The sequence below is a fragment of the Odocoileus virginianus genome, chromosome 3 (assembly GCF_023699985.2).
Source record: "Odocoileus virginianus isolate 20LAN1187 ecotype Illinois chromosome 3, Ovbor_1.2, whole genome shotgun sequence".
NCBI classification, from domain to species: Eukaryota; Metazoa; Chordata; class Mammalia; order Artiodactyla; family Cervidae; genus Odocoileus; species Odocoileus virginianus.
Window position 1 is genome coordinate 23,160,817 of NC_069676.1, and position 24,210 is coordinate 23,185,026.

At 37.7% G+C, this 24,210-nt stretch overlaps 1 protein-coding gene across 1 annotated transcript in view; it reads left to right on the top strand.

The window, feature by feature from the left end:
- FBN2 (fibrillin 2) overlaps positions 1-24,210 on the top strand; it is a 220,154-nt gene that overhangs the window by 182,310 nt on the left and 13,634 nt on the right. Inside the window, exons 42-61 of the mRNA XM_070465076.1 lie at positions 573-641; positions 1,533-1,658; positions 1,835-1,960; positions 2,652-2,777; positions 4,893-5,009; positions 6,738-6,866; positions 7,296-7,415; positions 10,165-10,290; positions 10,941-11,093; positions 11,993-12,058; positions 12,369-12,494; positions 13,070-13,189; positions 14,157-14,279; positions 14,722-14,853; positions 17,081-17,206; positions 18,735-18,941; positions 19,885-20,010; positions 21,627-21,749; positions 22,409-22,525; positions 23,141-23,269. Coding sequence (XP_070321177.1) covers positions 573-641; positions 1,533-1,658; positions 1,835-1,960; positions 2,652-2,777; positions 4,893-5,009; positions 6,738-6,866; positions 7,296-7,415; positions 10,165-10,290; positions 10,941-11,093; positions 11,993-12,058; positions 12,369-12,494; positions 13,070-13,189; positions 14,157-14,279; positions 14,722-14,853; positions 17,081-17,206; positions 18,735-18,941; positions 19,885-20,010; positions 21,627-21,749; positions 22,409-22,525; positions 23,141-23,269 — 2,487 coding nt within the window. The remainder of the gene's footprint in view (positions 1-572; positions 642-1,532; positions 1,659-1,834; positions 1,961-2,651; positions 2,778-4,892; positions 5,010-6,737; positions 6,867-7,295; positions 7,416-10,164; positions 10,291-10,940; positions 11,094-11,992; positions 12,059-12,368; positions 12,495-13,069; positions 13,190-14,156; positions 14,280-14,721; positions 14,854-17,080; positions 17,207-18,734; positions 18,942-19,884; positions 20,011-21,626; positions 21,750-22,408; positions 22,526-23,140; positions 23,270-24,210) is intronic.

Consider the following 24,210-nt stretch of genomic DNA (forward strand, 5'->3'; position numbering starts at 1 on the left):
ATTGCCTTCTCCGAGTGACTCTCATAGTCTGTTTTATTCCATGAGACGTTGTTTTTGGTGCCTCAAATTTCACGTTCCAACAAACAGACGTTTATGTTAAAAAAAAGTCATGGTTCATTCATTACTCATTGTGAACACATTTCACCACTACAAAATTATCTTTGCATGCCTATGCCTTTGTGCAATTCTAATTCCTTTTTAAATTTGTACACTAACTTAATTTTTCAATTTACATACGTTGGACCATTTTTAAAACCCTGCATATCAAAATAAAAAGAGTTTAAATGCCTTAAGTAGATATTTTGAACTCATAATGATTTACTTATTTTCTAGTATCCGAGCAGTAAAATGTTAATGATGATAACAGCAATAATAATAATGATAAAAGAATGCCTAGACTCATTCACTCCATGCAAAAACTGATATTGTAGTCAAATAAATACAATTGAATTAAAGTGTCTTGTTGTGAATAATATAAAATACATTTGTCAGTTAAAGTAATACTATGTAAAGGGTTTTTTGAAGGAGTATGAGAATTTTAAGAGTGTATTTGCTTTGTTTATATTTTAAAGCTGACTTTAAAACCATATGTGGAAATATCCCTGGATTCACCTTTGACATTCACACTGGAAAAGCTGTTGGTGAGTTTTTCTAGATTATGTTTCTTTTAATACATATATGTAGCATTTTGTAAAAATTTGTTCAGTGTTTTTTAAGTTTAAAGTATCATTAAAGATAATACTCTGGATTTGGATCTGGTATAGACAAGAAAGAAGCAGCATGTTTACAGATAACCAGGTGTTAATAGTGGGATTAGTCCATCAGCCTGGAGTGGGTTGCCAGCCTTGTGATTGAGTTATGATATAATAGTTATGTGACTACCTCAAGATTTCATACATATCAAGCTAAAGCTTTAGTTTTTCTCATTATGAATATTGTATTATCAATACATGATTCTAAGTAATCCACTTTATTTTATTAACCTTTATTGTGTTTTCATGAGTATATGTTTAAGTTTTATATGTATTTTTACAGTATTTTTCTCCCTATCTACTTAAGAATTTGCAGAAGTATTAATTATATAAATTTCTTTCTTCTGAATGTACTTTCTCTTGCACAGTCTACTTTTCTTCCTCAAAGATTAAATGAACAATACAGTTTTAAATGTCCATTATCAATGCACAGATAGCAAAGGACATAAAATTAGGAAAATACAGTTGGCTTTATCAAATGAGTAATAGCAATTAGGTAAGCCTGACATGTAACTTAAGAGAAGGCTTGATTCCCTAGGAAGTTCATTTGCCCTATTGACACTAGTATCACTTGGTATATTTGATCAATTGCTTCCATTCTTTCATTACTGTCCAAAGGAAATAATATTTTGTAGTCTATATGCTTTCGTAAACCACAAAATCACTCATACCAGTATAGGATTGATTTTTGAGACTGAGTGTGTGTCTAGCATTATTCAAAGTTTTATGATAAATACATTAAGCAGAACCATATATTTGACCAAATCTGTTCAATTGCAGACATTGATGAATGTAAAGAGATTCCAGGCATTTGTGCAAATGGTGTGTGCATTAACCAGATTGGCAGTTTCCGCTGTGAATGCCCTACGGGATTCAGCTACAATGACCTGCTGCTGGTCTGCGAAGGTAATCTGAGCAATGAGTGACCTTATCCAGGAAAGTTCGGCAGACATAACTGGTTTCTAGTTTTCTGACTTACTGTTTCTACTACAACATTTAGGAGTTGATCACCAGATTGATTAGGTGAATGTAATATTGGTGCCATAATGAAGTTTTAAAAAGTGGAATTGTTGCTCTTTCAGATATCGACGAGTGCAGCAATGGAGATAACCTGTGCCAGCGAAATGCAGACTGCATCAACAGTCCGGGCAGCTACCGGTGCGAGTGCGCGGCAGGTTTCAAACTCTCACCCAACGGAGCCTGCGTAGGTAAGGAGAGAATGACTCATCCTTTGATACTGAGCACCACTGTAGGCCTCTGCGGTAGCTCAGATGGTAAAGAATCTGCCTGCAATGCAGGAGACCCGGGTTCAATCTCTAGTTAGGGAGGATCCCTTGGAGGGAATGGCAACCCACTCCAGTATTCTTGCCTGGAGACTTCCATGGACAGAAAAGCCTGGCGGGCTACAGTCCATGAAATTGCAAAGAACTGGACACAACTGAGTGACCAACACTTCCACTACTTTCACCACATTCTGTATACTTACTTCCTGCACTGAAGAACTGCCTGTGCTCTCCTATCAAAAAAAAAGATATTTTCAAATATAATTTTGAGGAGATTTTCCAAGTAAATCTATTCATTATATTGAATCTATTTCACCATATCTTTTAGATTCTTTTGTTAGGAAAGGAAGACTCTCAATGGATTTTTCCTAGAATTGGAACTAAAATAAAATAATGTCCTTGAGATATACCAATCAACATGTAAAAAGATTGCATGATTTAAAAAGAGGCTTGTATACTTATTGCCTTATTTTTATTCAACTCTTGTTATGGTTCGTTTTCAGCCTATCTGTAATAATTACTAGCAGGCTATAGAAACAATGCCTGTGGGAAAAAAATGAAGGCATGTTAATAAAGATCAGATATGTGTAACATGTGTTTTATTTTTTTGTGTTAGATCGCAACGAGTGTTTAGAAATTCCTAATGTTTGCAGTCATGGCCTGTGTGTGGATTTACAAGGAAGTTACCAGTGCATATGCCACAATGGCTTTAAGGCTTCTCAGGACCAGACGATGTGCATGGGTAAGAAGGGGAACATTATTTCCAGGGGGTGTCATGGAGCTGAGACTCCAGAAGAGATTACCATTCGGTCACCCGCCACAAGTAACTATCCTGTCTCTGTCCGAAAGAGTCTTAGCAAAAAATGAGCCATGTGAAACTGTTTATGGCTTTAGTCAATGTAAAATTTGTAAGCAGGACGCACCACAATATGTTCTTGGGTTCAGTGGTCACAGCTTTCTTCCCCAGATGGCTTTCACATGCTTATTAACCTGAGCTTTCAGACACTCATGGAAATCGCCGTGGTACCAGGTCTCCATTTACCCCTCTTTGTTCCCACTCAAAGGGCTTCCCAGGTGGTGCTAGTGGTAAAGAACCCACCTCTCAATGCAGGAGATATAAGAGACATGGGTTCGATCCCTGGGTCAGGAAGATCGCCTGGAGGGAGGGTATGGCAACCAACTCCAGTGTTCTTGCCTGGAGAATCCCCATGGACAGAAGAGCCTGGCAGGCCACAGTCCATAGGGTCACAAAGAGTTGGGCATGACTCAAGTGACAGCACACAAGCACAGTTCCACTCAGAAAAGCCTTTTGGAATGCTAGCATGCAAGGGGGTAGTAACGGTGACAGTGTTGAAATGAACACATACACACACACATATGTACATATGCTTCTTTCCCCCAGATCACTGAACATATGAGATATATCTGCTTGCTTGGTTGTTTCAACTCTTAAAAACAGTTCTTAGAAGCAAAGATGGTGAAACTTTGAAAAGCCCCAGTACAGTAGCTAATGTGATGGTTAGTTAAGCAATAATTGTGTTCAGTAAGTACTTGCTGAGCTGATGATTAATAAGATTTCAAAAGCAGATGGGCTTTTGGAACTCAGCTTAACTTCGGAACTCACCTTGGAACTCAGCTTAACTCCTTAAACTGATGTCAGCCACTGGCTCATCTCCACTGAAGCACTCTGCACTTGCAGGAGGAAAATTAAATTTAAAAGTTGACTATTTATAATTAGCATGTTCTCAGTATAGAACAAGCTGAAGTTGTTCATCTACTCATTTGGTATTCAAGATGCACTATCTTTTTGAATCGTACAGACTTCAGTACAGCAGAACAGCAGAATTAGTTTCCTTTATGGCATATCTGTACATGAACACCCCCTGGAGAATGTCTCCATTCTTCCAGTGCCTCCTAAGAGATCCCTTGCAGACATCTTCCGTGGTTGCAGGAAAAATTCTCTAGGGAATGCTTGTGCAAAGGACACATGGAGGATGTGGCCCTATTTGCATGAACTGTCTGAGATGGCTTGCTTATATGTTTCTCCTGGCTGTTCTCTCTGAGAAAGAGGATATGATTTGCTAAAAATATATATATATATATACATACATGTGATATTTATGATTCAGAAATTCATATGGAGAAAATCTGTCCTCAGTTTTAACAATTCGCCCATGATGAAAATCAGCGAGATTCCTTGGTAGTATCTCTCTTAAACAAAGCTTCTTTCTGAAGGAACAATAATACCCCCTTTTTTTCACAATGGAAGAGTTTTAGCAGCCTGGAATTCGTAGTCTAGGGAGTCTCCTCCTTTATATGACTGTGACCTTTCTAAATATTAATTTTGTGTTTTTGAAGGCTAATAACATTGAACTCTAGTAGACTTCTTCAATTTAGAGTCCACTGATTCATAAAATTTAGAAAGTTAAAGTTTACCTTTGTTGTGCTGATAAATTAAGATATGAAAATTTCTGGGGAAGCATTTATAATGCTTAATAGAACAAATTGTTTCAGTGTTTCAAAAGATTTATTTCCCCATAATTGACAAGCAAACTTATTCATTAAAAAAACTCACTAAGGAAATGTAGACTAATCTCACTTGCTTATTATTAGTCCAGTTCTTTTCTGAGTCTTATATCTTCCTGTAAGTTATCAAGTGCCAATTTTTCTTAATAATTTTCTACTTTAGAGTTTTCTCTACCTCATACTTACTTTCCTCAAATAAATGTGGGTTCTTAGTATTGAATGAGAAAAATTTAAGTAAGCCAGTAGTTTAAAAAAATATATCTAAAAGTTTGATAGGCTACATTTTTCTGGTTAAAAACTGAATTCCTTTGAGCCAATGTTTTCTTCCTAGATGTTGATGAGTGTGAGCGGCATCCATGTGGAAATGGAACCTGTAAAAACACCGTTGGATCCTATAACTGTCTCTGCTATCCAGGCTTTGCACTCACTCATAATAATGATTGCATGGGTAAGTACTCAGTCCTTCATTGCTTCTGTTTCTTGTCTACAGAACATCCTAAACACAGAATAAAGGCAAAGAATGAATAAATTTTTATTATTCAAATTCCGAGCATGTGCCATAAGAGATGTAATATCATTGACTAACTTCTGGTTAACTGAAGTCACAGTATTGCCTCCAGTAATCACAAGACAGTCTGCTGGGTTTAGTACTTAGGTCAGTCAAATTGATTCAAGGGTAAAGGCCATGCAGATGATAGTAAACTATTGGGACTGATTTATGGTTTGGGGTTATCTTTACCACTTAGATGGTATCAAAGGCAGACCTCTTATGGTTTCAGGTTTATTGCAAGTATTTCATGTAATCCATTCTTGATTTATATTCAAACACTGACAGTCTCCAACTTAGAAACATACTGTGTCTTGAAACTATTTTCAGCCAACTCTTGAAGCCAGGGCTGCCTTTTCCCACAGGAAGAAAGCATGGTGACTAGGTTTCTTAACCAGCCTCAGAAACCTATTTAATCTCTGTGAAGGACTGTAAATTCTCAGTGGAAGATAAAACTGTCTTCTCTCCATGGCACAGAATTTTAGTCTTTGCCTCTAACAGGCAGTGATTGAAATAAAAATTGAAAGTGACTGGAGGAGGAGGAAGAGGATCCTATAGTTGGTGGAGAAGTTAGTAAAAGATAACGACAAAAAGCATTAATGATATTTCACTTAGCACGTGCCAGACTCTATAGTGCTTTCCTGGTAGCTCAGATGGTAAAGAATCCACCTGCAATGCAGAAGACCTTGGTTAGATCCCTGGGTTGGAAAGAGTCCCTGGAGGAGGGCATGGCGACCCACTTGTGTATTCTTGCCTGGAGAATCCCACGGACAGAGGAGCCTGGTGGGCTACAGTCCATGGGGACACAAAGGATCAGACAGTACTGAGCGACTAAGCACAGTGCACAGACTCTATAGGGGTGCTTTCCGACACAGTATCTCTTACTTCACCTAAAATCCCATGAGTTAATGTGAAAGCCACTCAGGCTTCCTGCTTTTATGGAACAGTATCACTGGTCAAACCCACCTCCTAATTTATTCCAATATGTATTCTTTAATTTTCCTTGTTTTTCAAAATTCTTCAACTGTGAAAAATTCAGACCTGATTGAACATTTAATTCAACTACCACCTTGTCGTCTCTAGTTTCTCAGACACTTTGTACAGCTGAGCCATACAGAAATGGCTCTGATTGAATTATCATCTGTAAACAAACAAAAAATTACTCAGCCCTGAGCTTAACTGCAAACCTAACAGTTTAGAACATTTTTTTTTCAGATTCTGTTTTGTGTAAGCAAAACATGTCAGCAATTTCTAGAGTGCTTTTCATATAATTGATTTTTCTATATTTTATATGCTTTGTTATTTGTCCTTTGAATACAGTCAGCTTATCTCCAGATACAGTTCTCTACAAACTGGATAATCCAGTTAAATCCATGTGTCCTCTTAAATCCAGGAAAAGAGCTATTTTTTGGTTGGAGAGAATGGAAAGCTTAAACCAGCAGGAGAGGTCTATGTGACATTATTAGTCACCTGATCCTTATGATACAAGGCATTTTTCTCTGTTGATGAGGGATTGTAATGTAGGGTTTTTGTAAATGTCTACCAATAAATATGTTTTTAGGTTGCAACTTGTGATACAAAATATATGTAAGAGCTCTCTCTGAAAAGCTAACTCTTATTTACTTACAGACATAGATGAGTGCAGTTCCTTTTTTGGTCAGGTGTGTAGAAATGGACGGTGTTTTAATGAAGTTGGCTCCTTCAAGTGTTTATGTAATGAAGGTTATGAACTTACTCCAGATGGCAAGAACTGTATAGGTAAGTATCTAAACAACAAACAATAAAATAAAGTCTTTGTGTTGTTTTGTAAAATAATGATGTGACTCCCCCCACCCTCAGCACAGCCAACTTTGGGACTCATTTGCATTTCATTTGGTCATCTGAGTACATGGGCCAAGATAAGTTTCTTGGGAAATTTTGGTAAAAGGTATAAACCAAAGATTTGGAATTGTATGCAATGTTTTGATTGGGACAGAGCTCGAGGCTATCTGTGACTCAATTAAAGTAGACAAAGGAAAATTAACCTCTTGCCAAATAAGTAATACTCAGCGTGTCAAAAATCTCTGAGGGCATATTTCCCCATAGTAACCTGGCAGATCAGAGGGCTTGAGTTGAATTCATGTTACTATCATTTGGCAACAATGATGTCATCTGTAAGTCATCTTTTCTTCTTGTTTCTCTTTAAAGATACGAATGAGTGTGTTGCCCTGCCTGGCTCTTGTTCTCCTGGCACCTGTCAGAATTTGGAGGGGTCTTTCAGATGTATCTGTCCCCCAGGTTATGAAGTGAAAAGCGAGAACTGTATCGGTAAGGCTGATGTTTGAGTCCATAAACTGTTTAGTATGATGAGACCTGGTACAGACTCTGTGCGTATATGTTAAACCTAGACCACTGTAAGCATACTGACCCAGGGAGTTAAATGCCTAGCTGCCTACATCTGTTTTATTGAACCATCAGAAATGATTTGAAGGTGGAATGGTGGGAATAAAGAATTTGAGGATGAGGGATTTTTTCATTAACAGAAATCTTATACTAGTCAAAGAATTTTCAGTGCACTCTAATCTTTTTTCCAAATGTCAATAGAGACCTTCTACTGAATTTAAAGAGTGTCTACAAAAATTGTAATCTTTGGCAACCAATTTTAAAACAGCTATTAAAGGTGTCTAGAGTCCTAGAAATGTGAAGCAGAAAATCTTGACAATGCTGTTGAGACCTTTTTTTCCTTGGGAAAGCCGCATGTCAAAACAGAAAATATTAATCCATTTGTCATAACAGATGTTTCTCTGTGGAAACCCTCCCAGCGTACAAGAAATCTTGTAACCACATCAAAAGTGAGTCCCAGAATTGCCTGGTGGGCATGATGAAGACTGACCTTTTTACAGTTACTTTCTTTCACTTTTGTACAAATTATTTTTAACAGTCTTGTTGAAATTCAGAAGCACCAGCATCTTAGTGTGGTTCTTCTAACATGAAATGATTGCTGAGAGTTTTTTGCCTTTGATTTACTCAGTTTCTTAAATTCTGTATAGCTCTTCTGTTCACATTTAAAGGACTTATATAGACAGAACCTAAGGAAACAGTTTACATAGTAAATTAAATTATTTTTCAGATCGTATAATTATAAATAATGGGTATCCTTAGTCATTCTAATTTGGTGTTTATATCTTTTCCCCATTTTTGTCTGATTTGTATAGTTCATTGTAAGATTTTCTAGTGTTTTTAATATTTACAAATAATAATAACACTAGAAGCATCTTAACAAAAACTTTCTTGAAGAGTTTAAGATCTTTTCTTTCATCTTCTTTGTTTATACTTAATCTTCATCATCTCTGTGATCCATCTCTTTATGGAATAAGCATACTAGCAGTGTGTGTTAGGAGAGAAGTAAAAATACTTGTGCCTCTTTGTATCAGAAAGACTTGGCTACCTTTTATCTTAGTGAAAAAACAATCTGTGATTCAATTAGATGTTTTTTAACCTCGGGAGTATTTTATTTTCTTTATCCACTGATAAACACCACCACTATTTCTCATGTCTTAAAAATGTGTTTTCAATTAACTTACTTCACTGTAAGACTATTTCTTTTAGCCTTGAGTCTTTCTTCTACCAGTTTTTCTAGATGAAATGCTTCCTACCACGAATTCTATGCACGCGCATACACACACACACACACACACACACACACACACATCCATTCTGACATTCCGTGGACATTACTATGGACATGTAGCATCTTTTAGATGCTGGAAATACAAAAATGCAGCTTTTGTCAGTAAGTAAGGTAACTTACTGCCTAAGAGAAAAGACAGATTTTGTAAATCACTCCATGTTGTAAAACTGCCCTTACAGTCCAATGTGACAGACACTGCAGTGGGGTCTGTTCAGGATGTGGGTCACAGTAGGAGGCTGTGAATAATGATGGTGGTGGTGAGAGGATAGCAGGTCAGGAAGCCTAGCATAAGGACTGGCGACATTTGAGGTGTCCCTGAATTTGATAAATTTACTAATCAAACAGGGAAATGGAACAGAGAGGCAGCTTGCAAACAGAGGCAGAACAGACGTGGTAAGGGGCGTCGGTGGCCAGCTCAGGAGATGGCTCTTAGTCCTGCAGATGGCACAGCACAGTTGCAGGCTCTTTTAGAGAGGAAGTGATATGACTCACTCACTAAAATTCTGCCAGTATAAATTGAGAACGCAGTATGTGCCAAACCCTGAGCTGGACCGTGCTGAGGGTACAGCAGTGATCTAGACAGACGCATAATGTCCTCGTGGAACTTATGTTCTCGTGGGCCTGGAATCGTGTAGTGTTTATTCATTTAGTTAAAAATGACCCATTAAATAAGCACTTCCAGTGAAAAGGGGCCAGATATCACTGGTAAGGAATCTTTGTCTGTTTCAAGGAATCATTCTGGGGTGAGGTGGAAATGATAAAATTCTCATCCCAACGTCTAAACTCCCTGGTTCTGTAGGCACACATTCTCAAATAGGTACGTGTTTTAGAAAGCAAACCCTGGTGGAGGTGTGGAGGGGGGAGAGGGAAGTGTAGCAGTCCACTTGGGAGACATGATAATCCAGGTGGCAGATAATCCAGATGCTGAGTTTGAACGTAATGAGAAGGCCACATATTACTTGATTGTGAAAGTTGAACGATTAAGGAGAGGAAAGAATGTGACTCCAGCTCCCCACTGTGGGTTGCTGAGGGCAAGGGGCATCAGAGAAGAGGACCAGGGCTGAGGATGTGATGCCCATGAGACACGGAAGTGGTCCTCTCAGGCCTGCAGGACATACAGACACCTCCTAGGAGTTAAGTCCAGAGAACTGGAGACCAACTTAGAAGTCTGGGTCACATGGATCATTGAAACTGGATATAACCTTTGACATTTGAAGCAATAACAGTTTATTGTAAAGATAAGCTAATCATATAGACAGTGTAATATATTATTTCACATTGAATATCCAATGGCTAGTGAACTGTTAAAATGTGGACAAATTATTTTCAGATATTGAGCAGTGTATTGATTTGATTAAATCAGTAAATTATCTTGCTGATCTGCAGATATAAATGAGTGTGATGAAGATCCCAACATCTGTCTTTTTGGTTCCTGCACCAATACTCCTGGGGGCTTCCAGTGCATCTGTCCCCCTGGGTTTGTATTATCTGATAATGGACGGAGGTGCTTCGGTGAGTTTTGAAATGACTTCTCTGTCATCATCAGCCCTCAAACTTCAGAGCTAGGCAGGAAGCCATGATGTAGTACTTGTCACTAAAAATATGTCTCTGGCAGATGCATCATCTGTAAGTTTAAAACATAAGGTCCCGAGTGTATATGCACTGGGCAGTTTTTAAGGTGTTTTGAATTATTCACTCTGTTTCTACATTTTAAAAAAAATTCCGTACTAAAAGAAAAATGGTTGTCTTATTTCATCATTTTCATTTTGTTGTTGGCATAAATTTTCTGTACACTGATGATGAGTTGCTTCTGATATGACATAACTTACTGAAAGCTACGTAGGTTTATTTTGTTAGGCTATAATGTAACAGTGAGTAAAGAAGACATGGAAATCATTTTAATATTGAGCATAATTTCTAAAATTTCTGAAGCACATTATTAAGATATATAATTAAATGCAGTTTTATAGAGTGGTCAACTTAAACTGGCAAATGACATCGGCAATTAAGAATTTCCAGGCCTATCTTTTAACTGCGAGTATAATCTGCACCACATGTTCAACCCATGAGAAATGTTCTATCAGTCACAGAATTATGTGTAAATTATTCCATCTTTTTAAATGGCCAGTAAGGAGGTCTGTGATGTTTGCTTTCTTGATTAGATACTCGCCAGAGCTTCTGTTTCACAAACTTTGAAAATGGAAAGTGTTCTGTACCCAAAGCTTTCAACACCACAAAGGCAAAATGCTGCTGTAGTAAGATGCCAGGAGAGGGTTGGGGGGACCCCTGTGAGCTGTGCCCCAAGGATGATGAAGGTAAGAGTCGTGAAATAAAAAAGCCACCTTGTACTAGTTTTGGGCTGTCTGGCAAAACTCAAGTAATTATGAATGTTTTGAAGATGAAAGCATCCCCTCACTTACAGACCTTCATGGTTCAGTTGGCTCCATAGCATCAGGAACTTCTTTCAGCTTTCGTATTCAGAATGTGTAAATGCAGGATGTTACCCCATTATTTCATTGCTTCCCCCAAGGTTAGTATTACTTGCTTTGAAAGGAATGAATTTGAAGGGTGAAGGGCAGTAGATCCAAGGAGGGGGGTGAAAATTACATTCCAGCTGGCTGCAGGAGTCCCACGTGGGTATTGTATCACAGGCTGGGGCTCCCAGAATCTTATATCAAATTCTTGGAAGCTGAGTCAACACAGTAGCCATTTGCAAGAAGAGACCACGAGCCTCACTGATTTTATTTGCAGAGCTGAACAGTACAATGGTTCCCAGTAGGCTCGAAGCTGGCCTGGTCTCTAGGTCAGAGGTGGCTTCTGCGTGTAATGGGCAGGGTGCTCTGTTAGTTGTTCAGTCATGTCCAACTCTTTGCGACTCTGTAGACTGTATCCCACCAGGCTTTTCTGACTGTGGAATTGTCCAGGCAACAATACTGGAGTGAATAAGGCTCTTTGGCTGCCCAGAATTAAATGAGCAAGTAGACAGGATCAGACACCCTGAGTGGTACCCATAGGTGGCCACCCCAAGCTCAGGTGACCTTCTCTAAATATGCTCAGTGTTGCTTTTGAAATAAATTACAAAATAAAGACTCTTACTAAACATAGCTTTGTAGAGAAAAAATAAGTCTAATTTTATGTACATCATTAATCAGTTCTTAAGTTCTCTGATGGTTGAGACTCTTTGATAATCAGGAATTTGTCTTTTTCTCTGTAGTGGCATTCCAGGATTTGTGTCCCTATGGCCACGGAACTGTTCCTAGTCTTCATGATACCCGTGAAGGTGTGGTTTGATATATTTTATTTTTATAGTCTTACATAAATACAATATTGTATGTTTGTTTTATAATCATTCTGTTTTTACTGTATTTACTGTGTTTTTACTGTATGTGCATTTAATGCACATACATGATATTTATTGTATATCATATGCACTATATCATAAGACTATGTTGCAGCATATGAAATACATGTTTCTCTGATAAAAGAAATGCTCATATGTTTTAACACTTTTAAGCCTCTTTTGAACAGATACATGCAGTTTTGGCATACCGTTTTATATAAGAAAGTTCATGGATGATTCTGTATTTTAGATGTTAATGAATGTCTTGAGAGCCCAGGCATTTGTTCAAACGGTCAGTGTATCAACACAGATGGGTCTTTTCGCTGTGAATGTCCAATGGGTTACAACCTTGATTACACTGGAGTGCGCTGTGTGGGTAAGTGCTGAGTTAGTGTCACATTTCACACTTTTAAGGTTTTCTTTCTTATATTCAGCAAAAGGTCTCTCAGGCACTCTGGGTGGCAGTGGGATTTACAAAGCCAAGATAAGTAGCCATAACTGCGTTTTCTCCCATTCTACATTTTCCAGCAACATGGGTTTATTTGAAGATGGAGTGAGTTGCCCAATCTCTGCCTTCAACCAGATACACAAACTCTGATGTGTCTAGAGCTTTATAGCTGCCAAAACCACTAACTGGGAAAGAGGTCTATTTTACTTTATGACTTTCCACTTCTGCTCTTGTAGCAGAAGATCACATCCCTCCCTGGGTTTGTGATTCTTTTTTTTAGGGCAAGCACAGCTGTCTGAAAGTTCAGAGCATTTCACACTTGACCCTCGGGGTTCTCTGCCCTGCATAAAGGCTGGCCAGCCAAGACCAAGGGCAGGGGTGCAAGAGTTGTGAGTGTCCTGCACAGATCTGGGACACTTGTGAGGGCCAGGTGGATATTCCTGGGCATACTTTTATTAAACTAAAACCGCCACATTTTGTGTCACTTTCTTATTCTTTTTCAGATACTGATGAGTGTTCAATTGGCAACCCATGTGGAAATGGGACGTGCACCAACGTTATTGGGAGCTTTGAATGCAACTGCAATGAGGGCTTTGAGCCAGGGCCCATGATGAATTGTGAAGGCAAGTGATACTTTAGTATCATTTCTTCTTGATATAGAAAGAGTTTTTAATGCCTCAGCTTTTGTTTATATTGTTCTTATGTTCTGCTGATGATTATATTCATCACAAACATATTTTCCTTTACCACAATGAGCACAGTTACAAAAGCTACTCTGTAGCCCTTGTCTGATAATTCAGCATCTCTGCCCTCTCAGAATTGGCATCTATTGCTTATTTTTTCCCTTGAGATTAGGTCACATTTTCCTGGTTCCTAAGTCTGTTGGTTAATTTTGGATTATGTGCTGGGTATTGTGACTGATATCTTCTGGAATCAGTTACATTATTGCAGAGAATATTGATGTCTTTGTCTTAGCAGGCAGTTAATTTACATAAAGTGGACTGTCAGGTCTGTGGAAGACAGTGGTTCACATTTAAATTATTCCCTTTAAACCTTAGTGGCTAGCTTCTTTGATTTTGGCCCACACATGACATGGTTAAGTCAGCAACTTGTGCTGAGTTTATGCAAAAAAATGAAAAAGGTATTTCTCCCCCTCTGGCCCTCTCATTTTTGGGATTCCTCCACACTTCTCAGCAGCCTTGGTTGCCCCAAGGCTCCCTCCCCTTTTTTCTCGGGACAGAAGCTCAGAGAGTTCCTATTGGAGATTTAGCTGCCAGATGCTACTGTGCCAGGGCTGATGCGATCCACAGGGAAAAAAAAAAAAAACTGAGCACCTCTACTCTGCCATGTGTTTACTGAGTTTTAACTCACCGCTAGAAACCACTTCAGGTGTTGTTTTTATATTTATTTCAGAGTTTATAGTTGTTATTTGTTGGAGGATGAGTTAGGTGCCCAGTTCTCCTTACCAGAAGTAGAAGTTCTGTTATCCTATTACTTTCTGTGTGACTGCCAAATAAATACATCAGTGTTTATTTAAGCGAGTAATTAGAACTCTAGGCTGAGTGCATACCTGCCTGTTTCCTTGATCAGATATCAATGAGTGTGCCCAGAACCCACTGCTGTGTGCTTTCCGCTGCATGAACACCTTCGGGTCCTATGAATGCACGTGCCCGATTGGCTATGCTCTCAGGGAAGACCAGAAGATGTGCAAAGGTAAGGCCCCAGACCAGAGAGGAGTAGGCTCATTATTCGTAATGCTGGAAATATATTTTAATCATTTTGTAGCTCTCAGCTGTCTTGTAGAGCTGTGCAGAAATGTATTCTTTACAGCATTGCTGGTAGATTTCCATTCTAAATAACAAGATAGTTGATAGTCTGTCCAGTCAAGTAAAGAATAAAGATGTCACATTCTTGAGCTCTTACTAAAGCAAAGATAGCCCTTCCCTAAACTTCTTATCTTGAGGACCAGTGCTGAAATTTTTATAACTCTAGAATATAGCCAACAGTTGAAACTGGGCTCCTCCTTTCTCTGTCACATAAGAAGATTACATATTGAGAGCCAGAAGACCAAACGTAGGACTTCAAAATACTCAACGATAGCCTGTTCATGAATTTGTCTTATTTTTCTGCTTTTCCTATTGAAAATATTTTCTAGACCTGGATGAGTGTGCTGAAGGGCTGCATGACTGTGAATCTAGGGGCATGATGTGCAAGAATCTGATTGGCACCTTCATGTGCATCTGCCCGCCTGGGATGGCCCGCAGGCCTGACGGAGAAGGCTGTGTAGGTAAGGCTGTTCGGGATGATAGCTGCTTCCTTAACACTCCTACTCCCAGTCAGAAACACAGGAATTTTAGTTATCACAGTGGAAAATACTGTGTATTGTTTTCTGTGCAAGTAGCCAAAGAGATTAAAAAACTACAAGAATCTGTTAAGTTCCTAACACAATAATGCGGAAGGTAAAATATTATTAATCTTTTCTATTGTTAATTGGTTTCTGTAGCAACTTGGAAAATCTTACACTCAAGAGAAATTTTCCAACATTTGTTTTCATTGTCAGGAAAAGTTTTTAAAAAAAGAAAGAAAATAAATGTAAGATTTGTAGCAATCAGATCTTTTTAGATACATTTCTGTTATGCACTTTGAATTCAAAGCAGTCAGCTGAAACACTAATCAAAGGTAACAGCGTTAGGATAGGATTAGATCAAGAAGGTGGATTTAAACCTTCATATTCTAGAAACAAGAAACACTATACAATTTTTTAAATCCATAACTTAGTTTAATACTTTTGTATATACTTTAAAATTTATGCAGAAAGTTTCCTAAAAGAAAAAAATACCTTTAATGAGAAAAAACATGTGTCAGAACACTAGGAGCAAAGTGAGAATTCTTAAAGCTTCCCAGGGAGCAAAACTAGATTTCCTACAAGTGACAGTTAACAGTGGGTAGAAGAAAACAATGGAGCAGCAATATTTTCAAGGCATTCTAAGGGAAAATAATTTTGAACTAAAACTTTATATTCAATCTAGTGATAAAACAAAAATATCACATTGTCAGACATGTGTTTTAGAACACTTATCACCCACATACCCTCTGTATCTTATATCCAAACTGTATCCTCCAATATATTTTTTAAAGTTAATTCGAGAGGAAACAATGATAAGCCAAGAAACCAGTAACCCTCATTATATGGTTTAAATAAATGCTGGTGTTCCATAAAAGAAATATAACAAATCAGAATTTCTAGACTGTGTCAGCATGGCAGGTAGCACAAGGAGAGAGAAGAAAGAAGTAAAATCATACCAAGGGTACTAGCTATGGCCAGAAGCTATTGAAACAGACACTTCTTGATGTTAATAGAAAAATGTTTGTTAGCAGCGTGTGTTGAAGTTGTCTCATGGCTACCACTGGAAGAATAGAAGATTACAACTTCTAGACATGAGCTGGGGATGACAGTAGGGCAGAGAAAAAATTCGACTGATCTAAGAAATATTGAGAGAAGGGGACAAGTAGCCTGGTAAATATTAAACAGCATAAAATGACAAGACTCCAAACATGTCAGTAATCACCATAGATAGAAATAGTTTAAATTTCTGGTTAAAAGGCAAATGTACTTTAAAATATTCTTTTAAAAGTGCAGCTTCGTCCTTTTTACAAGAAATGTACCAAATCAAAATGTGAGATAGATGGAAGATAAAGGGGTGGAACAAGATATCCACGGCAAATGTTGATAAAAAGCAAGTGCATGCAAGATAAATATTAATAAATTAAAGATTAAAAAGCATAAAGATGAAAGGAGAAATTCATCAAAGGGATTTGTCATGAGCTCTCATGCCTCTGACAACATTGATTTGAAACATACCTCAAACAAAATGTACAAAATGTCAAATAAACACAGTAAGTAAAGATGTAGGAATTTTAATGTAACGGTTTTGTTCTGATATATTTATTTGTCAGAAACTAAAAGAGCAGTGCTGTCTAAATTCCTTCTTCCTCTGGCCGCCCTAACACTCTGCATGGCTCCTGTGATTTTCACTCAAGTCAGTGGAGGAACTTGTCCTTCATCCCTGGCCTGAGTGCTGTCCGCATCTCCCTAACACCTGCCACCACTCTGCCCTCAGCCTTTCTCTCATGTCACATGAATCGGTATCTTCTTTCCCAAAGTTCTTTCTCCTGGTCGGTAATCCTTTTTGGAGCCGCTTTTCCAATTTTCCATCAAGCATCACCTCTTTCCCGAAAAGAGGAAGAGAGAAAGAAAAGCGACAGAGGGTGGGCGGGATCACTTTGTTAACCTAGAACCCACCTTGGAAGGATGAGGTAAATTTAAATATGATAAATTTAAATGTAATGTTATATTTTTAATATAATACTATAAATTTAAATATAATTCATATTCTATCATATTAGTATTTTGATGAAGAAGTTTTAAGCAAGATATAAACCATTAGAAGATACGTTTGTAAATTATAAACTTTACAGTCTTTTCATGACTCATATTATTTGTTTCTCTAAAGATGAAAATGAATGCAGGACCAAACCAGGAATCTGTGAAAACGGGCGTTGTGTTAACACTATTGGGAGCTATAGATGTGAGTGTAATGAAGGCTTTCAGTCCAGCTCTTCTGGGACCGAGTGCCTTGGTAAGTTGATAAACAGAGTATATTTTACTTGGTGAATAAAAGTGATGTAATCACAAAAGAGTTCTATATATATATCTTTGTCTGCAAAATAGATCCCCCAATCTGAGTAATCCATGTACCTCTTCCTGAAGATAGACATCTATTAAAATGATGTATTTGTACACGTGTGTGTAGTACATACATCCATGCTTAATGTAAATAACCATCTTAAGTAGTCTTTCCAAAATTAAGATTAATTAAGCTCTATGGAAAATGTGACTCTAGTAAAACTTACATCAGGGAATGATTTAATTCCAAAGGAAAATATTTGCTATGTGAGGTAAGTTTGCTGTATTAATAATATTAAAGAAAATGCCACATTTCAGAAATGCAGTGAGAGTTAATTTTTATTTTATGATACAGAGAAGTGTTTTACAAAATATTTTCTTGTGGAAAATATAAGTCTCAGGCATTTTAATGATAAAATGCATATATCATAAACCATTTAGTTAATTATGAGCAGGTGTAAAAGTATGAAGTAGTCAAATTTAAGGCAAACAGAGAAACAGCACTCATCATGGGTTTTGATGCAAAAACAGCACATTTCAGCTACATCAGATTGTTCTCAGAATGATGTCATCCGCTTCAAATCCTTGGAAATTATTAGTCATGAAAACATATTTTGTTTATTATTATCTTCAATCTGGATCTTCATTAACCATCAGTCTTTTGGAAATAGAAAAGATGACCTACATAGAAAGTGTACTTTTCTGTCCATATTACTAACAGTTCATTAGGATGGTTCTTAAAACTCCATTTAAGATCTCTTTGCCAACTTATATCAGTAAAATCCCTTTATTTATAATAATTTAAAAAACTACTTAATCCAATGTTTAAACAGTCTTTTAGATGTCTAAAATACAGGAGATTAGATTGAATATGTACTAAGATGATAACATAGTCCAGAATTTGCTTTTCAAAAACAAATCCTGTTCTTGTTTGCTTATTTAAAGGGAAGTATTTTTCTTTGATTTTTCCTTTCAGTTGGATTCTATAGGAATGGTAGTTTACTGTCACTTAGCTGCTGAGGAAAAGAAGAAAAAACTCACCTCTCTTTCTTTAGTATCAGTTATTAAATTTAATAAACTGTTGCGAAAGAGCACTGTGAAAGGAACCTCCAGCAGAACATTCTAATCATTGTCTTAAGCAATATGACTCTTCACATAAAAGAATATTTAACTTTTAAAAAGGTATTGCCATGGGACTTCCCTGGTGGTCCAGTGGCTAAGACTCCCCCTTCCCAATTGCAGGGGGCCCAGGTTCAATCCCTGACTGGGGAACTAGATCCCACACGCCACAACCGAGAGTCCGCATGTGGCAGCTAAAGGTTCTGTATGCTACAACTAAGACCCCGCATCGCCAGAATAAATTGATATTTTAAAAGTATTGTTATGAAGGAAAACATTGATTGTCCTTTTTAATGTGAAGACCCAGATAACAAAGTGTCAGTCCCTTGACACTGGTGCTTTTTAACTCATTGTCATTTCAGACAATCGACAGGGCCTCTGCTTTGCAGAGGTGTTGCAGACCATGTGTCAGATGGCATCCAGCAGCCGTAACCTTGTCACAAAGTCAGAATGCTGCTGCGATGGGGGGCGAGGCTGGGGTCATCAGTGTGAGCTCTGCCCACTCCCTGGAACTGCCCAGTACAAGAAGATATGTCCTCATGGCCCAGGCTATACCACTGATGGAAGAGGTAAGGAGTTGAGGAAATCCATGCATGTTATCAACACAGTGCACATTAATTCACATTAATTTGAAGGAAATAGGATAATAGCTAAAATATATGTAGATATGTGTGTGGTCGTATATGCTTTTCACTAATGCTTCAGTAGCTTTAAGAGGCATAATCTTCGTATGAAATCTAAGAGGTAGAATCTCTTATTATTCCTATTTTAGCAGATAGAAACTGAAGCACAAAGCTTAAGTAACAATAAATAAGTGTTCCCAAGATCACAGCCTTTTTAAAGGTTGGAATGGAACAAGGAATGGAATGTATCTGTCTGACCCCAGAGGCCATCTGCAACCCACAAGCTACGCGTGCTTCATTTAAGTAAAGGTTGCTTATTTGTTTGTGCACAGGAACTCATTCTGTTTGCAGCGTATTTACAAACCAGCAAGTCTCACAAATGATTAATAGTTTCCAGGTTTTTTGGTACAACCAATATGCTAATGTCATAAAAATAACATTTTCCTCTATTCCTATAAAGATTCTAGATCTTACCATTAATTACATTGTTAATGAAACCCTTTCTTAGGGTCTAATGCAACTGAATTTAAAGCCAATCCATGGAATACCATCACAAATTCCAAATTAGTGGAACTTCAGAAGAGTAGCTTTCTATTGATAGCATCCCCCCCAAAAATTCATGCTTAGATTATAGAACAAATAGACTCCAGTGGGGCTTTCAACATTGCCTTCCTTATGTTTGTCTCTTCCTATCACTTCAGACTCTTTTTTTATCTCTTCCTTCTGTGTTGCCACTCTGTTGAATGATGAAAAGGTACACCAGTACAGTTATGAACGTTGGTTTTTAGTTATCTCTCAATTCCTTAATATCTTTTAGCTTCTGACCAGTTTTACTCTTGCATCTGTATTAACTTCTGTTTGTTTTTGCCTTGGGGTTTTTGGTGCACAGATATTGACGAATGTAAAGTTATGCCAAATCTCTGCACCAATGGTCAGTGCATCAATACCATGGGCTCGTTCCGGTGTTTCTGTAAGGCTGGCTACACCACAGACATCAGCGGAACCTCGTGTGTAGGTAAGGAAGGACGAGGCATCTCTGCATCTGAGTGGTTGTTAACTGCTGTCTTCTACAAATCCTTTACTCTCAGTGGAATATCTTTTGTTACAGTGTTTGGATTGTACATTTTGCTAAAGTGATGCCATTCCTTTCATCAGTGCGGTCCTTAATATCATAGGAGTTGTCCAAGGCCTTGTCTAGTAATGTGAGACCCAGAAGTATTAGATTTATCAAAAAGTCTGTAAAGTTAGGGAAACATTAAAATTATAAAAAAATATACTTTCAACATTTTATATTTAGTTTTAGATGTATAGAGGCATGTTTGTTTTGTCATTTTTTTAATGAAAGACCAGGACTTTTGATTGTGAAAGTATGTTTTTGCATATGGAGAGAATGCTTTTTGCTTGTTTCTCGTTGCAGTTATTTTTGCATAAAATATACCAATTAAGCATCATCTAAAATTTCCAGTTGCAAAGCAGTCTCAATATAGAAAACCTTCTACGTTTTTACAATCTCTTTTTCTAATTTATTTTACTGTCTCATCCACGGAGCGGGTGGTAGCTTGCCTTTATTGAGTCTTTCCAAAACATTTAGTTTTCATTAAAGAAAAAAATCTTTTCTCCTTCATAGTTCATCAGCTTAATATCAACTTGTTTTAATAACAAGCGCATCTGGCATGAAAAGGGTAAGAAGAACCAATCTAAATCTTAGTAAGCATTCAACTCACTTGTTTGGGCAAGATAATAATAGAAACTAGGCTATCAGTCATGAGCTTTTAACATTCTTTGGGCATCAATCAATGTCTTTTAGAGGGGAAATGTAGATTGTTTGCTGTCAGAGTCCTAGCAGAAAAGAGGTGGCATATTGAAATGAGGACAGTTTAAGGAGACTTGTTTTTTTAACAAAAGGACAGTGTATAAAGGTGTGAGCAGAGTGTGCAGGAAATACTAGGAATAGTGCTGAGTTCTGGGGCTATTCCACCTCTGGGCCAAAGATAAGAGGGAAGGATTACTGAAATCTGGAAGATGGAGGAAGTTGTTCCCAGAGGCCTGCCTTTAGAGCATCTGTGACCTCTGACCCCATGACTCAGTCAGCCTCAGCCCATCTTGCGAGAAGGGAATAGAGGAACTGAGAACCAGACTGAAGACAGAGGGCAGGAGGGCCTGCTAATGGAAGCTGAGTGCAGTTCAGCCTCCCGGGCCCAAGAACAGGGTGGACCAAGGTGAGGACTGCAGCTGGAAGGGGAAGTGCACGGTCTCCAGCATAATCTGTGATGCCAAACAATTCCTAGGGAAGTGTCAGCTCAAAGACTCTGAGAACATTCGCCACATCCACATGTCAAAGAGAAGAAACTCTATGATTTTCAAACTGTAAACCGAAGTACACCAATCTAAAAAATCTGGTGTCTTTTTTTGAACCCAGTTGTCTGGATATTTTCACTATTTGCCCAAGAATCGCCTGACTAAGTTAAACCAGTAAATTACTTTAGAGAAAATTGTTCTGTGCCTCGTTTCTCTCTGGCTATTTTCCATTTTAAGTTGAAGAGGAAAACAATGAGTGAGAATGTGGAGGGAGGAAAGAGCCTGGTCGTTCCTTCTAACCAGTAATTTAATCCTCACATCACTTTTACTCAGATCTCGATGAATGTTCGCAGTCCCCAAAACCCTGCAACTTCATCTGCAAGAACGCGGAGGGGAGTTACCAGTGCTCCTGTCCCCGCGGCTATGTCCTGCAGGAGGACGGGAAGACCTGCAAAGGTGATGAAGAGTCTATATGTGGGACCCTCTCCTTTTTTTCAGATTGAAAATCAGTTTATCGGGGATCTTACCACATGCCTCACTTTTATGGGGGCTTCCCTTGTGACTCAGATGGTAAAGAAGCTGCCTGCAATACAGAAGACCCGGGTTTGATCCATGGGACAGGAAAATCCCTTGGAGAAGGGAAAGGCTACCCACTCCAGTGTTCTGACCTGGAGAATTTCATGGACTGTATAGTCCATGGGGTTGCAAAGCGTCAGACACAACTGAGCAATTTTCATTTTCACTTAATAGGATTAAGTAACCAGCCATGTACTCAACTGTGCATTAAATACAAATATTATAACCTTTGAATATTAGCTTTGAAAACAGTTCATGAACATCACTATATAATTCATCCTTTCAGCTTTTTATTTTTAAAAAATTTTTGTTATATATTATCTTAGCCATCCTGTCTTAGTAGCTCACAGTATCTACGCTGCTTAAGTATGTGAAAAGAAACTCCTTGCCTTATGCATATGGAAATCTATAAAGCTTCCAACAAAAATCTAGACAGAATACTCCTGGTAGAACACGCACACCTCTCCGTGGCTTCATGAGAAGGGAAGCATAGCCAGATAACTCTGCTCTGATTTTCACTGGCTTCTCTTTCATTGCAGACCTTGATGAATGTCAAACCAAACAGCACAATTGCCAGTTCCTGTGTGTCAACACTCTGGGAGGTTTTACCTGTAAATGTCCACCTGGTTTCACACAGCATCACACTGCTTGTATTGGTAAGACAAAATTACAAAAGGGAAGTTCTGCACACTACTGGTAGAAGCCTAAAACTGTAGTTAAAAATGATAGAATAATGGTCGGTACTTAGTATTAAAATCAGTCCCTCATAATTAGTGGTTTAAAAATGTTGTTAATAATTTACTTTTTCATAAGAACAGTATCCAAGCATAGTAGTCCTGTGTAGTCCAAGCACATGCACAGTAGTTGTATTCCAAGCAGTGCCTTTATATTGCATTCTAAATGTAGTGTGTGTTCGGATAAAATATGAGTAAAAGGCTCACTATAATTTAGAACATGCTAATGAACATGCTGGGATTTTTTTTATGTCAGAAGACACACAGGTCTTAACCTTAACTTTCAGTCTGTGCTATCAAAAACCATGTCCTCAATTGAGCCAAAATATGCTCTGATTTCCAGCCTCTTGAAATACACTTCTTTCTGACCATTTTTGTCTTTAATATGGCCATGAATAGTAGCATACTTTTCTGTAAACTCTGTTTTCGCATCGTGGAACTTAGGCTTTCATACTTTACTTTTTCCTTCATGTAGTAAGATTTGAATCCTATAATAATAGGAAAGCCTGATGCTCTTTCCGTTTTGTCCTTTGCTAGACAACAATGAATGTGGGTCACAGCCTTCACTTTGTGGAGCAAAGGGAATCTGTCAAAACACCCCTGGGAGTTTCAGCTGCGAATGCCAAAGAGGGTTCTCCCTTGATGCTACTGGACTGAACTGTGAAGGTGAGTTTATTTATTTAAATATTCTTATTCTAATACAGAAAACTTTTTTCTGTTAATTTCTAAGCCACTCAATGAGAAATTGAGATCATCTCAAACAACAAAGATTAACAAAGTAAAATCCAGAAGTTGATTATTTTTTTTGTTTATAAATTTTCACATATCATTTTGGGGACAGAGGAAAACCTTAATGTGATGAAACAAAAATTCTGTGAGTACACATGGGCTTCTGAAATAACTGTTTACCTAGTTACTAATCTAAAAAAAGAATTGAACTGAAAACAAATTCTGTACCTAATTTAGTTGCAGTAAACCAGAAAAAAATCGGATGCCTGTTCCAGGATACTTGAATGTAAAATATAAAAATGTTAAGTATAAGATGAAGAACAAGTTATAGAGAACTGGGCAGATGAACAGAAAGCGCTGGGGAAAACTGATGGCGGTTTTATTTGTCTGAGAGTCCCGATTCACTGTCTTTTCTATAAAGGGCATTTCCTATAAAGTCTTCATCACAATAGATATTTCGTGTTAAATCCAAGGGAAAATTTAAGTGGGAATAAAATAAGAATTTGCCTGTGGCCAATAAAATGTTCTTCAGTATTTTCATTGCAAGTTCTAGCATATGAGATAAATATACTACGATTAGTAGCTTTTACAAAATACTCATGCCAGAGGTTCTGAGAGCATGTACTTCCCCTTTATATTTTTATATACTAGTGCAATTTACATCCTTATTGATTTTAGTCACCCTTGAATTAATTATTCTTAGAAATACATGATTTTGAACTCTAGAAATAGATTTAGAGGTTTTAATGTAGTCTGAGAACTACAGGACTTTTACATGTATCTAATCTTCAACCACAAAAAATTCAACTTAAAAATTTCTATTAATATTTTGTATTTGAAGTCATTGAGACTTTGAAAGTATTCTGACCATACAGCTG